Below are 21,010 nucleotides of genomic sequence, written 5' to 3' on the forward strand. Positions count from 1 at the left end.
GTCTGAATGAGCATGTAGTGAAATATATCCTAGTGTCAAGGCACTTTTATATTGCACTATAGCAGTGATGGCTAACCTTTTTCCCATTGCGTGCCAAAAGCGAGGGGAACGCAGGGGGGCGTGGTGTGCAATGGAAAGCCAGAGGCTTTCTAGGACCCTGGGAGGGCAAAAATGGCCTCTCTACACCTCCCCCCCTGAGGCTCTCCGGAGGCTTCAGGAGGCTGCCCTGAAAGCTCTGGAGGGCGAAAAACAACCCAATGTGCAAACCGAAAGTTCAGACTTCCGGTTTGCATGTCGGGCCGTTTTTCTCCCTCCAGAGGCTTCAGGGAAGCTTCCTAAAGGTTCCAGAAGGTGAAAAACGGCCGTACTGGCAACCCAGAAGTCTGTTCCCGAACTTCCGGTTTGTGCGTTCCCCTCCAGGGAAGCCTCTGGAGGGAGAAAAACAGCCAAAAATGAAAGTCGAAGTCAGGCGCTGTAGCTGACAAACAAATGGCTCCATGTGCCACCTGTGACACGCATGCCATAGGTTTGCCATCACGGCACTTTAGGGAAATATAGCTGAAATATAACTGAAAATATAGCTGGACATTCATGTACTTGGAAGCATGAGTTCATAAATAGGGTCCTTGAGCAGAGTTGTGCTATAACTACAAACTGTTCACACCAGAGGTGGGTTGCTCCCCGTTTGCCCGGATCGGCTGAACCGGTAGTAGTGGCGGCGGAAGGCTCCACCCATCTACGAGGACACTTTTGCACATGCACAGAAGCGCTGCATGGGAGCTCACACGGGAGCGTGTCCAAACTGGTAGTAAAAAAATGGGCAACCCACTGCTAGTTCACACTGGTTAAATACTGCTACATAGAACATAGCAAAGAGTAAGAAATAGTGTAATTGATATATGGAACGCACGTGGAAAAAGTTGGAAAAGAACCTATATTACAAGTTTTACAATCTTTTGCCTACACTTATGATTTTCATTATCCTTGAACCCTGAGTGCACTTCCTGACTGATATATCTCAAATTGATTGTCTGGTGGGGAGGAAGGCCAAGCCAATATTCCTGGCAGATCAGATGCTTCGTATTCTCTACTACAATTAAGCACTTTTGAATATTTCTTGAATCTGATACATTCATGGAATACTGTGGATTGGGGTGTCCTATTTGCAGTGTGGTTGATAGCATGACGGAATAAAAAGAGCAGTACAAATTCTACTTCAGAAACCGGATATTAGCGTGTCAAAGCAGTAATATGTTTATTTAAGGGCATGCTTAGAATCGGACGCATGCAAGGTGTTTTAGTGGCAAGCACTGTAGAAGTTTGGATTTCTTCCTCAGCTGCTGAATCCACTCCGTCCCTCAAAGGATCGCATCAGTGAGATCAGGAATTGGAGTCAACATTATCCTGGAAAGGAAACAGAATCAAAATCAAATTGCCAGCAATAGGAGAGGCAAGTATGTCATTGGTTCCTTAGTCTGCTCTCGCTTGTAGGGCAGCCCCCTCCTCAGCAGGAAAAATGAACGTAGTCAGAATGAGATACGGACCTTAGTGTGTTTTCTCTCTAAATATAGATCCCTCCACTGTTTCTCTTATTTCCTCTTTTAACAATTGAGTGTAGAAGTCCTCACAGATCTCTTTGCAGAAAAACAAGCTTGCTTTATGGCAATTCTTTATTAAATGGTTTTTTTTTTTTTTTGAATTTTTACCATTTTAAAAGATTTCCTGATTTTGCGGAATGCGCCCATTGATAAACTCCTCACTAGTCCAGGGCAGAACCGAGATTAAATTAACTTTAAGACTAAAGAGTTTTCAGATCACTGATTGAAGGAAAGACTAAAATGCCAATAATTTAATGGTGTGCCAAGGCAAAGATTAACATTTTTCCTTACCAGAAAATTTACATTTAGCTTTGCATTGTTTCATAGTTGCGAAGTTGTTGCTATTCCCTCCATATCCACCATAAGTGAATTCCTCACATCTCCCAGTTGCTGCATTGAAATAAAAACGAGGATTCAAACCTTCGCCCCATCCTTCCTCTCTGGGAAATTGACATATCACTGGAGATACATGTGGAAGTAAAAACAACAAATTAAATGCAAGGACCTTGGAGTACTCATATCAAACAATTTAAACACTAGAGCTCACTGTCACAGCATTGCCAAAAAGGCATGAAGAGTTGTTAACCTAATCTTACAAAGCTTCTCCTCTGGTAATATTGTATTGCTAACTAGGGCATACAAAACCTTTCCTTTCCAATTGTGGCAGCCCATCTGTCTGGAATCTGCACTGTTTATTGGACATTAATACAATTGAGTGAGACCAGAGGTATTTCACGAGAAGAGTACTACACGTCTCTACTCGCAACAGAATACACCACCAGGCTTGAAATTTTGGGCTTGAACAACCTAGAACTATGCCGCCTAAAGTTGGACTTAAGCGTAGTACAAAAAATTATCCGCTACAACGTCCTACCAGTCAATGACTACTTCAGCTTCAACTGCAATAATACAAGAGCACACAACAGATACAAATTCAATATAAACTGCTCCAAACTTGATTGCAGAAAATGCGACTTCGGCAACAGAGGAGTTAATGCCTGGAATGCACTATCTGACTCTGTTGTTACATTTTTAAATCCCCATAACTTTAACCTTAAACTATCTACTATTGACCTCACCCCATTTCTGAGAGGTCATGCCTACCATTCTTGTCCCACTGTCCCCATATATTTGTACCTATTTCATTCATACTCATGTTTATTCTTATGTCTATTATTTTGTAAACGATTGACAAAATAAATAAATAAAGTGTTTTCAAATCATTCATTGACGGACAAGACTAAAATGCCATTTGTTATAATAATGTGCCAAAGCAAAGATTTAAATTTCTTCCTTACCAGAACTTTTACATGTAGTTTTGCATTGATTCTTAGTTGCAAAATTGTTGTCATTCCCTGAACATCCACCATAAATGAATTTCTCACATCGTCCACGTATTGCATTGAAAAAATACCGATGAAACAAAGCTTTGCAATATCCTTTTTTTGCAGGAAGTTGGCATATATCTGGAGATACATGTGAAAGTGAAAAGAAGAAATTAAAACAGACTGTCCCTCTTAAGGAACCCCAGAAGATCATCACATGAGAATATACTGGATTCTGACTCCAGAGTGCAGGGCACAAGGAACAAAGGAGCATTTATTGGAAAATTAGATCCTGAGAAAACCTCCCTAAACCTCAGAGAAAGTGAAACGCTTTGCCTGCCTTCCCACGATGAGATGCTCCACTTTGTGTCATTGCCATTTGAAGCCCTCCAAGCAACTGAAGTGCCATCTGGACAACACAAGCTCCTCCATCCCTAAGAAGAGGCACAGGGCTTCCGGACCTCCATTGGTGGGATCCCAGTCTTATGGGATGGATCAGGGAGAGCTGTCCTTCCATTTGCTTGAAGGTTGGGGCTTGTATTCCATCAGATTGAAGGAGAAACTCAATCAACATTGGTGAGAGGGACACCTGGAAGTGGGGTGTGTGGGTGGGCTGTTCCTTTTCCTCTCCTTTGAAGACATCATAGAATCACAGAATAAGAGGGTTGGAAGGGACCAGTGGTGGGATTCAATTTTTTTACTTCCAGTTCTGTGGGCATGGCTTGGTGGGCATGATGTGGCTTTGGGGGTGTGGCAGGGGAAGGATACTGCAAAATCCCCATTCCCTACCCATCCCACTAGCCTGCTTTCCACCTTTTGTCCAATGGCGTGAAAGGCAGCTATCAGATGATGATTGGAGTATCTTCACAGCAGTGGGCAGCCGGACCATAGAGTTGCAGCATGAAATGTTTGGGCAGTGGGCTTCCGAGAGCCAGGACGGGCAGTGGTTGGAGAGACATTGCGACGGGACTCACTGGACATCCCAGATAACTGGCCCAGAAGTTGTATGGTGCACAAGGGACCCCAAGAGTAGGAGACCAACAGCCCAGACTAGGGATATCCCAGGCTACCTGGGACCCATTCAGGAAGCGAGCAGAGGGGGAAAGCTATGGACCCAACACCCTCCTCATGCAGAGGGGAGTCTCCAGCTGGTTATGGACCTGAAGTGACAGGATGCTAGGATCCAATGGCAGTGCGGGTGACATTTGATGGGAGCCTGGGAAGAGTGACCCTCTTCTTAGGCCAGGTGTTAAATCACATGGACCGTTAGGGCCATCTGTACACGTCACAGTGGGACATGGTGATTGCCGTGACAGCAGTGATGGATGGAGAGGCTGCAGATTGGGTGACTGACCTGTACGGGAATCATGCTGTGGAACTCAGGGATATTGGCATGTGCCTGGTTGCACTACATGAGAGGTTCAAAGATACCACCAGGACCCAGCAGGCAGAAGGGGATTGTTGACTGTAAGACAATGAAGGAGGCCAGTAGCTGGATACATTAGAGAGTTCCTGCATCTGGCTGGCAAAGTGCAGGATTGGCCTGAAAGGTTAGTGGTTCACCACTTCAAGGCCGGTCTTGACTGAATGGATAAGCCAGAAAGGGAGTGGGGCACACGAGGACAAAGACTGCCACAGATGCATCTTACTAGCTTTGCCCCAAAACCCTCACCACCCACAGCAACCTCCATGGTGAAACCTCCTTCCCCAACCCCAGTTGGACAGACAACATCCGTCCAGGCCCCCATGATGTGTTTCTGATGCGGGAGTTGGGACATCAAGTGGCAAAGTGCCCTGATACCAGCCCCAGAGCATCCATCCGTATGCCAAGCATGAAAAAGGGGATGGACAGAAGAGTGTGAAGGTCAGCCAGGAGAAATCAAGTAAGGCGAGCCAACCAAATCCTACATCTGTTGGCTCCAGCCCACCAGGGGATACTGAACAACAGTGGCAGTGACAGAGAGGAAGATTCCGACCTGATGGTAAGTAAGCCGATCAAACCTTTCATGATTCTGGTAGTTGTAGAGGCAGCCAAGCAGTGACAATGTACAGCCCTGATCAATTCAGGATGCACTCACTGCTTAATGAACGCAACCATGACTGTAAGCCTAGGGGTAGGACTCAGGAGGTTGCCCAAGACGATCCATTTTGAACAGATGGGTGGGTTGTTATTGGTTGTCCAACCAGCCACACATGTGACTGATCAGGTGGTATTGCAGATAGGCTGCCATCGGGAGGTCCTGCATTTTGTAGTGGTTCCAAAAATCACAGAAGAAATTGTGCTAGGTCTGTTGTGGTTGGACAAGTGGGGTGTTGGACATGTTATGGTGGGGTGGTGGTAGTAGGCATCCCAGGATAGGGCTCGGGCCTGCCCCCCCTCCTCATGAAGTGCAAACCCTGGCCCGAAGGCCAGTAGGACTGCGGGCTACTGTGCAATCAGCACAGGTAGCTGGGGAGGAGCAGCTCCCTCAGATATATGTGGACTTAAAAGATGTATTTAGTGAACGGGAGTGTGATACCTTGCCCCCTCACCGTCCCGTGGATTGAGCTGTGGAACTTCTCCCTGGGGCTAAACTGCCAAAGCCCCGAATGTATTCCATGATCCCACAAGAGCTAGAAGAGATGAGGGCATACATAGAAAAGAACTGGAAGAGGGGCTTTATTCAGCCAGTTAGATCAAGGGTAGCCACCCCCTTTCTTTTCCAAGATAAAAAGGATGGAGGTTTACGCTTGTGTCGACTTCCGGGGGATCAATGCTATTTGTGTGGAACACCTATACCCTCTCCGTTTAATGAAAGGCCCGGTTAGCAGAAGGACGCATATTCATAAAATTACATCTCAGGGAGGGATACTATAGGGTACACATTCAGGCTGGTGATGAATGGAAGAAGGCCTTCAACTGTTCCCTAGGCAGTTACCAGTTCTAGGTTATGTCCTTTGTGCAGCAAGGAGCTCGTCAATGAGGTGCTGCATCAGCATTTGTACCAAGGGGTACTTGTCTATTTAGACGATATCCTTATACCAAAACCATGGAGGAGCATGTAACTCTGGTGTATCAGGTTCTTAAAAAGCTGCCAGCAGCGCATTTATACGTTAAGTATAATTTATACATTAATTTTTTCTCTTCATTTCCCAATTTCATTCACATTTGCTTTATGGCACTTCTTTATGAAATTTCTTTTTGCATTTTTACCATTTAAAAAGATTTCCTGATTTCGCAGATTGCGCCCATTGATAAACTCCTCACTAGTCCAGGACATGGATTGCAGAAATGAGATTAAATTAACTTTAGGACTAAAGAGTTTTCCGATCATTGATTGTCGGTGAAGACTAAAATGCCATTTGTAACCTGCCGAGGCAAAGATTAAAATTTCTTCCTTACCAGAAGGTTTACATGTGCCACTGCATTGAGCGATAGTTGCAAAGTTGTTTACATTCCCTCCACATCCACTATAAGAGAATAGTTCACATGTCCCAGTTTCTGGGTTGAAATAATAACTATTCAACTTAACGTTGCATGATCCTTCATCTTTGGGAAGTTGACATATCTCTTCAGATTCACGTGCAGGGAAAAAGGCCATGTCAGATATAACTGAAGCTAAAAAGAAGAAATTAAAGCAGACTGTCCCTCTTAGGGAACTCCAGATCATCACATGAGAATATACCACATTCTGACTCCAAGGTGCAGGGCACAAACAGGGCACAAATGAACTCTGGAGCATTTATTAGAAAATTAGATCCTGAAAAAACCTCCCTAAACCTCAGAGAAAGTGAAACGCTTTGCCAGCCCTCCCACGATGGGACGCTCCACTTTGTGTCATTGCCATTTGAAGCCCTCCAAGGAACTGAAGTGTCATCTGGACAATGCAAGCTCCTCCATCCCTAAGAAGAGGCACAGGGCTTGTAGACCTCCATTGGTGGGATCCCAGACTTATGGGATGGACTGGGAAAATGGTCAGGGAGAGCTGTCCTTCAATTTGCTTGAAGGTTAGGGCTTGTATTCCAGCAGATTGAAGCAGAAACTGAATCAACAGTGGGGGGGGGACACCTAGAAGTGGGGTGTGTGGGTGGGCTGTTCTTTTTCCTCTCCTTTGAAGACATCATAGAATCACAGAATAAGAGGGTTGGAAAGGACCTTGGAGGTCTTCTAGTCTCACCGCCTGCTCAGGCAGGAATCCCTGTACCATTACAGAAAATGTCTTCTGAAACACTTTCAGTTTTGAAGCATTTCTGGAGAAAAATTATTCCACTGATTAATTGCTGTAACTGACAGGAAGTTTGAGGTTGCTTCTCTCCTTGATTAGTCTCCATCCGTTGTTTCTTGTCTTGCCTTCAGGTGCTTTGGAAAATAGCTTGACCCCCTTTTCTTTGTGGCAACCTCTTACATATTGGATCACTGCTATCATATCACCCCTAGTCCTTCTTTTCATTAAACCAGACATACCCATCTACTTATCTACGTATCTTGAGAAGAGGCATTCTGAAAGCCAAATATGAGCAGTCCAAAAGTGAGGAGCATGTAGTTGAGATGCATCATGGTGATGACAATGAGTACCCAATGCTGAGTTGAGCCATTTTATACCTTATCCAACTGGGAAATAGACCTGGGCATCCAAGTACTTGGAACACCAAGGTCCCGTTCCTCAAAATTTGAATAATGCTCACATCGCCAAATGGTTACTCCAGAGACCATCTGGGAATAGTGAGAAATGTGAATGTTATTAAAAACCAGTAAAAGTCCATTTATTGACTTGTAAAGTCAATTGCTCATTCATGTGGTTGGAACAAAGAGGTCAAACATAGGGATCCTGGATACAACTCCTCCTGTCATCCATGGGTAGGGCTGTATAGAGCGTGACAAATGAATAACAAAATGTACCCTAATTAAATTGAAGCCACGAGGAAAGAGATAAAAAGGAAAAAACTAGAATGACCATCTCCCCTCACTCTGTTTCTTTCTATCCTTGCAAACCATCTTTGTTTTTGCAATCTCTGTACTCGGCTGTGTATTTACACAATAAAAGTGTCTAATCTTTTTCAAGACTTTCCCTAATCCAGCCATGACTCTAAATCTTTGCCTTCCTCATTAACTATTTGGTTTTTCTCCTTTTACATTCTTTGATAATGTGACAAAATTAGTGGACCAGAGGAATGCCGTTGATATAGTTTACTTGGACTTCAGTAAGGCTTTTGATAAGGTAGACCATAACCTACTACTAGATAAAGTAGAAGAATGTGGGTTAGACAGCATCACCACCAGATGGATTCGTAACTGGCTGACCAACTGCACTCAACGTGTAGTTCTCAATGGAACTGCATCTACATGGAGGGAAGTATGCAGTGGAGTACCCCAAGGCTCTGTTTTAGGCCCAGTACTCTTCAAGATCTTCATCAATGATTTGGATGAGGGAATAAATGGGGAACTCATCAAATTTGCAGATGATACCAAGCTGGCAGGAATAGCCAACACTCCAGAAGATAGGCTTAAGATACAGAAGGATCTTGACAAACTTGAACATTGGGCACTATCTAATAAAATGAAATTCAATGGTGAAAAGAGTAAGGTTCTACATTTAGGCAACAAAAACGAAATGCACAGGTACAGTATAGGTGGTACCTTGCTAAACAGTAATAACTGTGAAAGGGATCTTGGAGTCCTAGTGGACAACCATTTAAATACGAGCCAGCAGTGTGCAGCAGCTGCCAAAAAAGCCAACACAGTTCTAGGCTGCATCAATAGAGGGATAGAATCAAGATCACGTGAAGTGTTAATACCACTTTATAATGCCTTGGTAAGGCCACACTTGGAATACTGCATTCAGTTTTGGTCGCCACGATGTAGAAAATATGTGGAGACTCTAGAAAGAGTGCAGAGAAGAGCAACAAAGATGATTAGGGGACTGGAGACTAAAACATATGAAGAACGGTTGCAGGAACTGGGTATGTCTAGCTTAAGAGAAAGAAGGACTAGGGGAGACATGATAGCATTGTTCCAATATCTCAGAGGTTGCCACAAAGAAGAGGGAGTCAAACTATTCTCCAAAGCATCTGAGGGTAGAACAAGAAGCAATGGGTGGAAACTAATCAAGGAGAGAAGCAACTTAGAACTGAGGAGAAATTTCCTGACAGTGAGAACAATGAATCAGTGGAACAGAAGTTGCCTCCAGAAGTTGTGAATGCCCCAACACTGGAAGTCTTTAAGAAGATGTTGGATAGCTATTTCTCTGAAACGGTATAGGGTTTCCTGCCTAGGCAGGGGGTTGGACTAGAAGACCTCCAAGGTCCCTTCCAACTCTAATATTGTATTGTATTGTATTACTTGTTTTGCAATTTGATTCACATTTATTTACTCTTCTTCACTGAATCACTTTCATTCACTTTTGTATTTATTTCACCCCACAAATGCTTGATCGTTCCATCTTGCTCTACAAAAAAAAAATAGTTTACACACCTCTTTTCCATGTGTTTTTCTTCCTGGAGTCTTTCTGCTGAGCTTCCTGACTTTCAGTTCCATATAACAAAGTAGGCAAAAGCTTACTCTTCTTACAGTCATTTTCCCTTCCTTCGTCGAGCCCAAACCACCGTCCATCTTTCTTCCAGCATTTCAACATGCTAACATGTCAATGTGCATCATTCCATCTTTACTCCACATTTTACTAAGTATCATTGCCAGCTCAGCCTCTGATGTGGAGACTGAGCTGCTGCAGGATGAGGAATTTATGATGTCCAGCAACTAGGAGATCCTCATCCTTCCAAATAAGCAACCGGAAGGCTGCTTCTATTAAAGGAAAGCAGTGAGCTCAGCCTCAGGCCTCTCCATTGGCAACAATCGATGGTTTCCCCAGACTCCGTTTGCCTTGCCTCCTGACATAAAGCCTTGCGACTTTGACTCTGGCCTGATGTAAGTCCCCAAGGCAAACCAAACAGGAAAAACAGTGAGTTTTCAGACTCATGGGATTCTATTATTGCAGCCTCACAAATAGACAGAATGACGGTCTATTTGGGAGGCTGCATTAACAGAATCGTGTGAATCTGAAAGTACAAAACTCCCACTATCTCATTTTAACTGCCTGATAAGTTAGGGTGAATCCTTGCTAAGTTTCTTTTGTTGTCTGTTATTCAGTTATGGACAACAACTTGCGTTTATCTGATCCTTAGCTAGGGAGCACTTCTTCTCCTCATTTCCCAATTTTTTTCACATTCGTTTTATGGCACTTCTTTATGAAATGTCTTTTTTCATTTTTACCATTTTAAAAGATTTCCTGATTTTGTGGATTGGGCTCCTTGATAAACTCCTCAGTCCTCCTCAGTTGCAGAACTGAGATTAAATTAACTTTGGGACTAAAGAGTTTTCAGATCATTGATTGATGGACAAGCCTAAATTGCCGTATGTTTTAATAATGTGCCTGTGCAAAGATTTAAATTTCTTCCTTACCAGAACTTTCACATGTAGCTTTGCATTGATGAATAGTTGGGAAGTTGTTCATATTCCCTTTACATCCACCATAATAGAATTCTTCACATCTCTCAGTTGTTGTGTTGAAATAATAGTTACGAAACCTAGCTTTGCACACTCCTTTATCTTTGGGAAGTCGACATATTATGTGAGATAAAGCTGAAAGTAAAAACAACAAATCAAAACAGACAGTCCCTCTTAAGAAACCCCAGAAGATCATCCCATGAGAATATATTGGATTCTGACTCCAGAGTGCAGAGCAGAATGAACAATGGAGCATTTATTGGAAAGTTAAATCCTGAGATATCCTGCTTTAACCTCAGAGTAAGGGGAACACTTTGCCTGCCCTCCCACAATTAGACACTCCAATTTAAGGTATTGCCATTTGAAGCCCTCCAAGGAACTGAAGTGTAGTCAGGACCAGAGGTGGCTTGCTACCGGTTCGGACCAGTTCGGCTGAACTGATAGTTACTTGGCAGCCTGGGCAGCTGAAACTGACAGCGACCCAAGCCTGCCACAGCCCCCAAACCAGTTTTCTCAGTGGCACTTTACGTGCCACCATCTTGTTTTCACCTTCTGCAGATGTGCAGAGTAACTTTTTTGCACTGTGTGAGCAGGCACATGACACATCCCTGAGCAAACCAGCAGTAGTGGCAGCCGGAACCCACCCCTGGCTCAATCCCACTTAGGAGCCTCAGTTTACTCGTGAGCACCATTGGCCTTTCTCCCTACCTCTCCCGGCCAATGGTGCTCATGAGTAAACTGCAGCTAGGATCTCCCACATTTTGTATGCCTGAAAATGGCATGGAGGCGCAGGCGAAGGCTGGGAGGGAGGTGCAACATGCTGGACAGGACCAGACCAACCCTGCGGCATGGCTCAGTGTGCCAGCAGGAGCAAGAGCAAAAGAAGTGAAAGAACAAAGAAAGTTAAGAGCAACTAGATCAACTAAACCTACAAACAGGTAAGAAGAAATAAAATGGAATGGAAGAAGAAATAAAAATGGTTTCAGTAAACATAAATGGACTAAATTCTAGCATAAAAGGGGGAAGGACATTTAACAAATGAGAGAAATTGAAATTAGATATAATATGCCTGCAAGAAGTGTATATAAAAAAACAACACAAAAAAATTTTGGACTATCCAAAATTGGAGAACTTATACATGACACTTGCTGATCAAAGTAAAATAGGAGTAGCACTATATATCAAAAAGACAATACAATCAAAGCAAATATTTGAAGATGAGGGGAGAATATTGATAGTGGAAATAATGATGAATTGTAAAAAAAAACATTGATGGTGGCAATATATGCACCAAATGAGAACCAAGAAGAATTTTACAGGAAATTACATAAAAAAGATAATAGAGTATGAGCAATGTATATTAGGAGACTTTAATGAGATGGTAAATAACGAGTTGGATTATAAAAGTACAAAGCTGAATAAAAAGCTAAGGAGAACTCTTCCTAAAACATTTTTTACAATGATGGGTGAATTAAGTTTACAAGATGTGTGGAGAAGAAGGCATTTGAAAGAAAAACAATGTGCATTTTATTCAAATAGACATATGTCGTGGTCAAGAATACACATGATTTAGATGACAATAGGCCTAATTGCCAAAACATATAAGATTGATATAGAAATGAATACATGGGCAGATCACAATCCAGTAACAATAATGTGGAAAAGTCAGAGAAAGAGAATGAGATGGACATTAAATCAAAATTTACTAAATGAAAAGAAATTCCAGCAATATATGGAGAAATAACTAAACCTTTTCTTTAAAGAAAACAGAAGGAACACACTGGAGAATGTGTGGGATACCAGCAAAGCATATATTAGAGGACTGGTAATGACATGTTCAGGAAAAAGGAACAAACAGAATAGACAAACACGAAAGAAGATAAAGGAGATTATGATTGGAGATAGAATTAAGAAAAATCCACAAAACACAAAAGTTAAAAATCTGATGAACCTACAAAAACATAAACTGAATTTAATGGAAAATGAAGAAGTGGCAAATAAAATAAGAACAACAAGACAAATCTTTTTTGAAAATGCAAATAAACTAGGACGATGGTATAAGATGAAAAAGGGGAAAGAAAGAAAAATTATGAATCAACTAACAGATCAAGAAGGAAATACTTGTTACCAAAATGAAGAAAAGAAAAAAATAGTAGAAAATTATTAAAAGAAACTATCAGTGGGAGACAGTGGCAGAAGAAAAGGTAAAACAATACTTAGAAAAAGTGATCCCAGAAAATTTTTTAAAGGCACTGGAAGAGAGAATAACAATGATGAAAGGAATAAATAGACAACAAAAAGGGAAAACACCAGGCCCAGACGGATTGCCCGTGGAATGTTATAAAACACTGCAAGATGTGCTAAGCAACATAATGCTGGAAGTATTTAATGAGTGGAAGCAAAAATACCGGACTCTTGGTCAGAGGCATATGTAATGCTTATCCCAAAAGAAGAATCAGATTTGCAGCAAATATAGACCAATTTCTTTACTAAATATGGATTACAAAATGTTTGTATCAATAATGGCGGAAAGACTCAAAAGACTGTTAAATGAATTTATACATCCAGATCAAAATGGTTTTCTACCCAAGAGACAGATCAGAGATAATATGAAGATTATATTGAACACGTCAGAATATTATGAAGCACATTCGGAGAAGTAAATGGCATCATTGTCTTTGGATGCGCAGAAAGCCTTCAATAATGTAAATTGGCAATTTATGATAATGCAATTGCAAATGATGGTGTCAGCTCTGGCCATCTCAGAGGCCTGGAGCTGCCATTCAGGGGAGAAGATTGGGCCAGCTGCCAAGACTCACCGTTCCACCTACACAAACTGAAGAAACTCCTGCTAACAATCCATGATTAATTGCCAGGTGGTTTTGCTCTGGGTCATAAGGTGATGGGTGTGTGCACACATAGGGTGTGGCTTATCTTAATTACCAATGTAGCTATAAAAAGTGGTGGGAAGCACAGGGTTGCAGCTCTAACCATTTATTCATTGCCTTAGTGCTTTGTTGGTCAGTTTGTGCCGAAGGAAGAATACAAACTGCATTTACAACAAGCAAAAGTGATGGCAAATGGTACATCAACATATAGCGCTCAGACAAGAGGTATTTTTATTGGGTATTCTACCAGAGAAATATAGCAAAGAAAATAAACATTTGATTGTACACATAACAACAGCAGCTAGAATTGTATTTGCACAAAATTGGAAAACAGATAAAAACCCATCAGAAGAAGAGATAACAAAAAATATATTGGATTGTGCAGAAATGAATAGGTTGACATTGAAAATAAAGGACAAAGAGGAATCAGTGTACCACAGGACATGGGGGTGATTTTACAATTGATTAGAAAAGAGATACAAATGAGAAAGAGAAAGGAAAAGAGCATAGAATAAAGAACTCAGGTGACATATTACCAAATTGGGGAATTTGAGGGAAAAATAGAAAAGCATTAAAATACAAGTATACAAGCCAAAAACAGTACAAGTGGATTTATTATTGGGAAGTAAAATGTTGTAGAGAAAATTATTTTTATGTAAATAGAAAGTTGGGGTCGCTGGAATGCCACCCTAAGAATCCATCCGAGAAAGGAAATAAGCGAGGGCAACAACGGAAAGGAGGGAGGATGAGGAAGGAAAGGTAGAAAGGGTAAAGGAGAGGAAGTAAGGGCGGGGAACAGTAGGAGAGAAGGGAAGGAGGAGGAGAAGAGAGGAGGAGTGGGGGAAAGAGAGGGGAAGGAGAAAAAGGAAGGAGAGGAGGAAAGAAGAAGGCAGAGAAGGGAGATTGAGAAGACGGAAGGAGTAGGGTTGTTGCAAAAAGGAGATGGAGATACAGGGCAAGAAATTGCCCCCAGCTGTTTTTTTATATTTGTAAGAAGATAGTGATAAATGTTGATAAATAATAGATAAATGTTAATAGTATCTGTAAGAATGTATCTTTGTGGATGTATTTGAAAGGAAAAAATAAAAAACTTTTATGAGGAAAGAAAACCAAGGAGTGAGGTGCTGCGGCTGCAACTTCAGGGCAGGCCTATCACAGGCGAGAAGGAGCGCTGCTCCCATGGCTGTCACAGCTGCCGCCCTGGCAAGCCGCTCCCCACCTTCCTAAACCAGGCCACCAGCTCGCGCCAGACCGTGGACGCAGTCACCGCCTGCTCCCTTTGCCCACCCAGCTGGCAAGAGCCGCAGCGGCACCGGTCACAGCTGAGAGCTTTCTTTGCCAGCCGGCTGCAAAGTTCTGCCTTTTAAAAGCCTCCAGTGATGGAGCATTAGGATCCAACCCGCACTTTAACCAACCAACCAACCAACCAACCAACCAGGGCTTAGTTTGGAAACAGAAAAAGAAAGAGCCAGCGAGTGTCTGAGCCCAGCCGGTGGGGTCACAATGGGAAGGAGGATGGGATAGGTGGGTAAGGGGGTCACTGAGCAAGCTGGCAGGTGGGCAATCTCGCTTTCCGGCAGATGGTGAGCGACTGCGCCCAGGCGGGGGGATATTGGGGGGGCTGGGTGTGTAGGAAGTCTCTGAGTGAGCGTTGGGCAAACAGGTGTTGGACGACTTCGCTTTCCAGTCGCCGGTGACTAGCTGCATCCAGGGGGCGGCTGAGCGAGCGCTGGGCAAGCAGGCAGGTGGGCGACCTCGGAGGCTTGTTGTCACCCCAGCTTTGCGCCCAGTCGGCTCCGGTTGCATACCATCAGTTGGCTTAAGGGTCGGGTGCAGGGGGGGGCGCTGCCGGGCAGAAGCGGTTTGGCTCAGTTGTTCCCTGGGCAGCAAAGTGGACTGACTCAAAAAGGATGAATGGGATCTTAGGTAGAGCTGATCGAAGGAGCAATCCCTGGCTTATTCAGTCTAACCGTGGTTGATGGGCTTTGCAGAAACTCAGTCAACATTGGGGGAAGAGACACCTGGAATTGGGATGTATTTGTGGGCTGTTCCTTTTCCTCTCCTGTGAAGACATCACAGAATCACAGAATATGAAGGTTGGAAGGGATCTTTTCCCAACTTCCCAATTTCATTCACTTAATGGCACTTCTTTACGGAGTATCTTTTTGCATTTTTACCATTTTAAAAGATTTCCGGATTTTGCAGATTGCGCCCATTGATAAACTCCTCACTAGTCCAGGGATTAAATTAACTTTAGGGCTAAAGAGTTTTCAGGTAATTGATTGTCGGACAAGCCTAAAATGTCATTTGTTTTAATAATGTGCTGAGACAAAGATGAAAATTTCTTCCTTACCTAAACGTCGACATGTAGCTTTGCATTGATTCATAGTTACGAAGTTGTTTGAATTCCCTTCACATCCACCATAAATGAACATCTCACATCTCCCACTTACTGCATTGAAAAAAAACCGAGGATATGAAGCTTTGCATTTTCCTACTTCTGGGGGAAGTTGACATATCTCTGGAGACACATGTGAAAGTGAAAAGAAGAAATTAAAACAGACTGTCCCTCTTAAGGAACCCCAGAAGATCATCACATGAGAATATACTGGATTCTGACTCCAGAGTGCAGGGCACAAGGAACAAAGGAGCATTTATTGGAAAATTAGATCCTGAGAAAACCTCCCTAAACCTCAGAGAAAGTGAAACGCTTTGCCTGCCCTCCCACGATGAGATGCTCCACTTTGTGTCATTGCCATTTGAAGCCCTACAAGCAACTGAAGTGCCATCTGGACAACACAAGCTCCTCCATCCCTAAGAAGAGGCACAGGGCTTCCGGACCTCCATTGGTGGGATCCCAGACTTATGGGATAGATCAGGGAGAGCTGTCCTTCCATTTGCTTGAAGGTTGGGGCTTGTATTCCAGCAGATTGAAGGAGAAACTCAATCAACATTGGGGGAAGGAACAATGGAAGTGGGGTCTGTTTGTGGGCTATTCCTTTTCCTCTCCTCTGAAGACATCACAGAATCACAGAATAAGAGAGTTGGAAGGGACCTTGGAGGTCTTCTAGTCCCACCGCCTGCTCAGGCAGGAAACACTATATCATTTCAGACAATGTCTTCTGAAAAACATTCAGTGTTGAGTCAATCAAAATTCTGGAGAAAAACTGTTCTACTGATTAATTGCTGTGACTGATAGGAAATTTCTCCTTAATTCTAGGTTGCTTCTTTCCTTGTTTACTTTCCATCCATTGTTTCTCGTACTGTCTTCAGGTGCTTAGGAGAATAGTTTGACCCCCTCTTCTTTGTGACAGCCACTTAGATATTGAAACATGGCTATCAAATCTCCCCTTATCCTTCTTTTCCTTAAACCAGACATACCCAATTCCAGCAACCATTCTTTATATGTTTCAGCCTCCAGTCCCTAATCATCTCTGATACTTTTCTCTGCACTCTTTCTAGTCCCAACATCGTTTTTATACCCTGGCGACCAAAACTGGATGCCATATTCAAAGTGCGGGATTACTAAGACATTTATTTACTTTTCACCCAGGTTTAAATCTTTGCAGTGTCCATTTAGTGTGGGAAGATTCATATTTTGTTTAAATCCCCATGCACAAATACATTGCACTGCATTTGTTGCTCTTTGTTGATGTACAAAAAACAATAGCAGAAGGTTTTAGGAAAAATATATTGTTGATAGGAAGGTTTATAGAAGGAAATGCAATAAAAATACTACTCAGATTTCATTTAGCCTTTTTATACTGTGTCAGGATCTCCGCTTCCCCAAAATTTGAATAATGCTCCTATCCCAAAATAATTGCCCCAGAACTATGGACCGACAGAGAATATTGCAGAAAAGGGACTTTTATTCCCTTTAGAGCTTCCTAAAACCAATATAATATTCTGGGGGCTCCTCCATCATCAACTATGTTCTTACTTTGATCATGTCTTGGAAGAGAAAGGGGTGGTTGCAACCAGATTGCGTGTAGTTGTGCAGAGAAAGGAAGGTCTCCTATCTACCTACCTTGAGAAGAGGCATCCTGAAAGCCAAATATGAGCAGTCCAAAAATGAGGAGCATGTAGTTGAGATGCATCATGGTGATGACAATGAGTACCCAATGCTGAGTTGAGCCATTTTATATTTTGTCATACAGGGAAAGAGACCTGGGCATCCAAGTACTTGGAACACCAAGGTCCCGTTTCCCAAAATTTGAATAATGCTCACATCGCCAAATGGTTACTCCAAAGACCATCTGGGAATAGTGAGAAAATCACTAAAAGTCCATTTATTGACTTGTAAAGTCAATTGCTCATTCATGTAGTTGGAACAAGGAAGTCACACATAGCGACCCTGGGTACAGTTCCACCTGTCATCCATGGGTAGGGCTTTATAGAACGTAACAAATGAATAACAAAATGTACCCTAATAAATTGAAGCCATGAGGAAAGAGATAAAAAGGGAAAAAACTAGAATGACCACCTCTCCGTATTCCGCTGTGTATTCATGCAGCAAAAGCGTCTAATCTCTTTGCAGACTCTCCTCTAATCCAGCCACAACTCTAAATCTTTGCTTTCCTCAGTAACTATTCGGTTTTTCTCCTTTTACTTGTTTTGCAATTTGATTCCCATTTATTTACTCTTCTTGACGGAATCACTTCCATTCACTTTTGAATTTATTTCACCCCACAAACACTTGACCCTGTTGCTTCTTGTTCCACCACAAAAATAACTTACACATCCAATTTCCATGAGTTTTCCTTTCTGAGGTCTTCCCGCCAAGCTTCCCGACTTTCAGTTCCATATAACAAACTGGGCAAAAGCTTACTCTTATTACAGTCATTTTCCCTTCCTTCATCGAGCCCAAACCACCATCCATCTTTCTTCCAGCATGTCAACATGCTAACATGTCAATGTGCACCATCCCATCTTTACTCCACATTTTACTAAGTATCGTTGCCAGCTCAGCCTCTGATGTGGAGACTGAGCTGCTGCAGGATGATGAGTTTGTGCTGCCCAGCAATTAGGAGATCCTCATCCTTCCAAATAAGCAACCCTGGAGCTGCTTCTATTTAAGGAGAGCAGTGAGCTCAGGCCTCTCCATTGGCAACAACCGATGGTTTCCACAGACTCCATGTGCCTTATCTCCTGACCTGAAGCCTTGCGACTTTGACTCTGGCCTGATGGAAGCCCCCCAAGGAAACCAGACAGGAAAAACAATCAGGACAGTTGTGTTTGGATATTGGTCATGAAAGCAATATACCAGTTATGGAGTTGCATGTTTCTTCCTTCCAGAGCACTCCCTATCCCAAATTTGTAGAAAAGAAACCTGCAAGGCCAGATGTATTCCCTCTGTTTTTCTGTCTTTTATGCACTTACCCCACTTTCCTGCATTTCTGAATGTAGTTTTAGTCCTTTGAAAAATTCCGTTTTTATGTTGTTCTCATCCCAAATGGGGTCCTTATTGCTCCTCTACCTAAATGGCTTTCATGAAAATGGAAGTGTCTTCCGAGCTATATTATGTATCCCTGGTCATCTATTGCAGGGAACAGTTTCCTACATTCAAGCTTATGATGGGTGGAGGGGGAGCTTTCCACTGTCTGTTCAATTTAAGACCATCATTCTTGGGTGTGGAGGGAGTCTACGTTGTATGTGGGTGGAGATGGAAAATGTACTTGGGGGAGAGGCATTTGAAACCACAAACTGAACAGGTCCGATTGATCAGGCAGTGAAATAGGTCCTGCATTTGAAAACAAGGGTCTCGTACTCAGCCAAGACGCTTTTGATGTTGCACTATAAGGAAAACCATCCAGAGATTCCTGCAGTTGGAACCATGAGTTGATACGAAGGGACCTCAAGTACAGTGTGTAGCCTATAACTACAGTATGTAGCCTTCATTATGTGTAGGTAGTACTGCGTAGAACAAAGAGTTTAAACTGCATACTTAATGAATTGAAGTCATGTTGAAAGAGAAAAAGAATTTTTTACAACTTTTATAACCTTAGACATACGTCAGTCATTCCCACTATTCTTCAAAGGGCTAATTGAGGGGATGAGGCTCAGGAAATATCCCTGCTGGGCCTGATGCTCAGGGTTCTTTTGTACAACAAAAGACATTTCAATATTCCATGTGTCATATATATTCACTAAATGCACTGATGTGGGGTGTCCGGTTTGCAATGTGGTCAGTGGTGTGACTGAATCAATGGAGAATTGCAAATAAGAGTTACGAGACAGAATATTACAAGTATTTGTAGCTTTATTTACGAGTATGCTTAGAATCGGATGCATGCAAAGTGTTTCAGTGGGAGACTCTGTGGAAGTCTGGATTCCTTCCTCAGCTGCTGAATCCACTCCATCTCTCATCAGTGAGATCAGGAATCTGAGTCAACATTATCCTGGAAAGGAGACAGAATCAAAATTTGCCAGCAGTCAGAGAGGCAAGTATGTCATTGGTTCCTTAGTCTGCTCTCGCTTGTAGGGCAGCTCCCTCCTCAGCGGGAAAATTGAACATAGGCAGAATGAGATATGGACTTTAGTGAGTTTTCTCTCTAAATATAAGTTCCTCCATTGTTTTTCTTATTTCCTTATTTTATTAACAATTAGATGCCCTGATGCACTATATGATGCCCTGCTTCACAGCAGGAAAGAAGTGGGGTCAAAACTGAGTTTTTCTTGTCTTTCTAGGAAGGTTTAATAGCAATAATTCTGGACCCTTCACAAATGAAGAGGGACAGCAGAGGTGGAGGAAATAAGATGAGTAAGGAGAGTTGCCAGGATAGCGAAAAGTTGCCAGGTCTATTATAGAGAGTGAGCCAGACAAAGTCTCAAAAGTTTGCTTCATGGCACTTCTTTATGCAATTTCTTTTTGCATTTTTACCATTTTAAAAGATTTCCTGATTTTGCGGATTGCGCCCATTGATAAACTCACTTGTCCAGGGCCTTGATTGCGGAACTGAGATTAAATTAACTTTAGGACTAAAGAGTTTTCACATCATTGTTGGAAGGAAAGACTAAATTGCCAATAATTTAATGGTGTGCCGAGGCAGAAAATTAACATTTTATTCTTACCAGAATGTTGACATGTAGCTCTGCATGCATCCATAGTTTCGAAGTTGTTCCTATTTGCATCACATCCACCATAATTGAATGGCTCACATCTCCTTGTTGCTGCGTTAAAATAAAACCGAGGCTTTGAAGCTTTGCATCTTCCTACTACTAGTGGAAGTTGACATATGTCTGGAGATACACATGAAAGTGAAAAGAAGAAATTAAAACAGACTGTCCCTCTTAAGGAACCCAGGAAGATCATCACATGAGAATATACTGCATTCTGGCTCCAGAGTGCAGGGCACAATGAACAAAGGAGCATTTATTGAAAAATTAGATCCTGAAAAAACCTCCCTAAACCTCAGAGAAAGTGAAACGCTATGCCTGCCCTCCCACAATGAGATGCTCCACTTTGTGTCATTCCCATTTGAAGCCCTCCAAGGAACTGAAGTGCCATCTCGAGAATGCGAGCTCCTCCATCCCTAAGAAGAGGCACAAGGCTTCTAGACCTCAATTGATGGGATCCCAGTCTTATGGGATGGATCAGGGAGAGCTGTCCTTCCATTTGCTTGAAGTTTAGGGCTTGTATTCCAGCAGATTGAAGGAGAAACTAAATCAACATTTGGGGAAGGAACAATGGAAGTGGGGTCTGTTTGTGGGCTATTCCTT

The 21,010-nt window shown here is 42.5% G+C and overlaps 1 protein-coding gene across 2 annotated transcripts; it reads right to left on the bottom strand.

Annotated features, from left to right (window-relative positions):
- Nucleotides 1–951: 951 nt before the first annotated feature.
- On the bottom strand, nt 952–17,385 carry LOC309395874 (carboxypeptidase inhibitor SmCI-like). Of its 2 annotated transcripts, none has more exons than XM_081960501.1 (7): nt 17,319–17,385; nt 15,645–15,812; nt 10,359–10,538; nt 6,306–6,515; nt 2,897–3,064; nt 1,890–2,057; nt 952–1,404 (listed from the first exon to the last, which is right to left on the bottom strand). In XM_081960501.1, the coding sequence occupies exons 1-7, from the start codon at nt 17,371–17,373 to the stop codon at nt 1,400–1,402; spliced, it is 954 nt and encodes a 317-aa protein (XP_081816627.1). In that variant the 5' UTR covers nt 17,374–17,385; the 3' UTR covers nt 952–1,399. The 2 variants fall into 2 exon arrangements, with proteins under 2 accessions (XP_081816627.1, XP_081816626.1); XM_081960500.1 differs by having other exon boundaries at nt 6,306–6,521.
- Nucleotides 17,386–21,010: the final 3,625 nt, after the last annotated feature.

This window comes from Natrix helvetica (assembly GCF_964273705.1).
Source record: "Natrix helvetica genome assembly, chromosome: 8".
NCBI classification, from domain to species: domain Eukaryota; kingdom Metazoa; phylum Chordata; class Lepidosauria; order Squamata; family Natricidae; genus Natrix; species Natrix helvetica.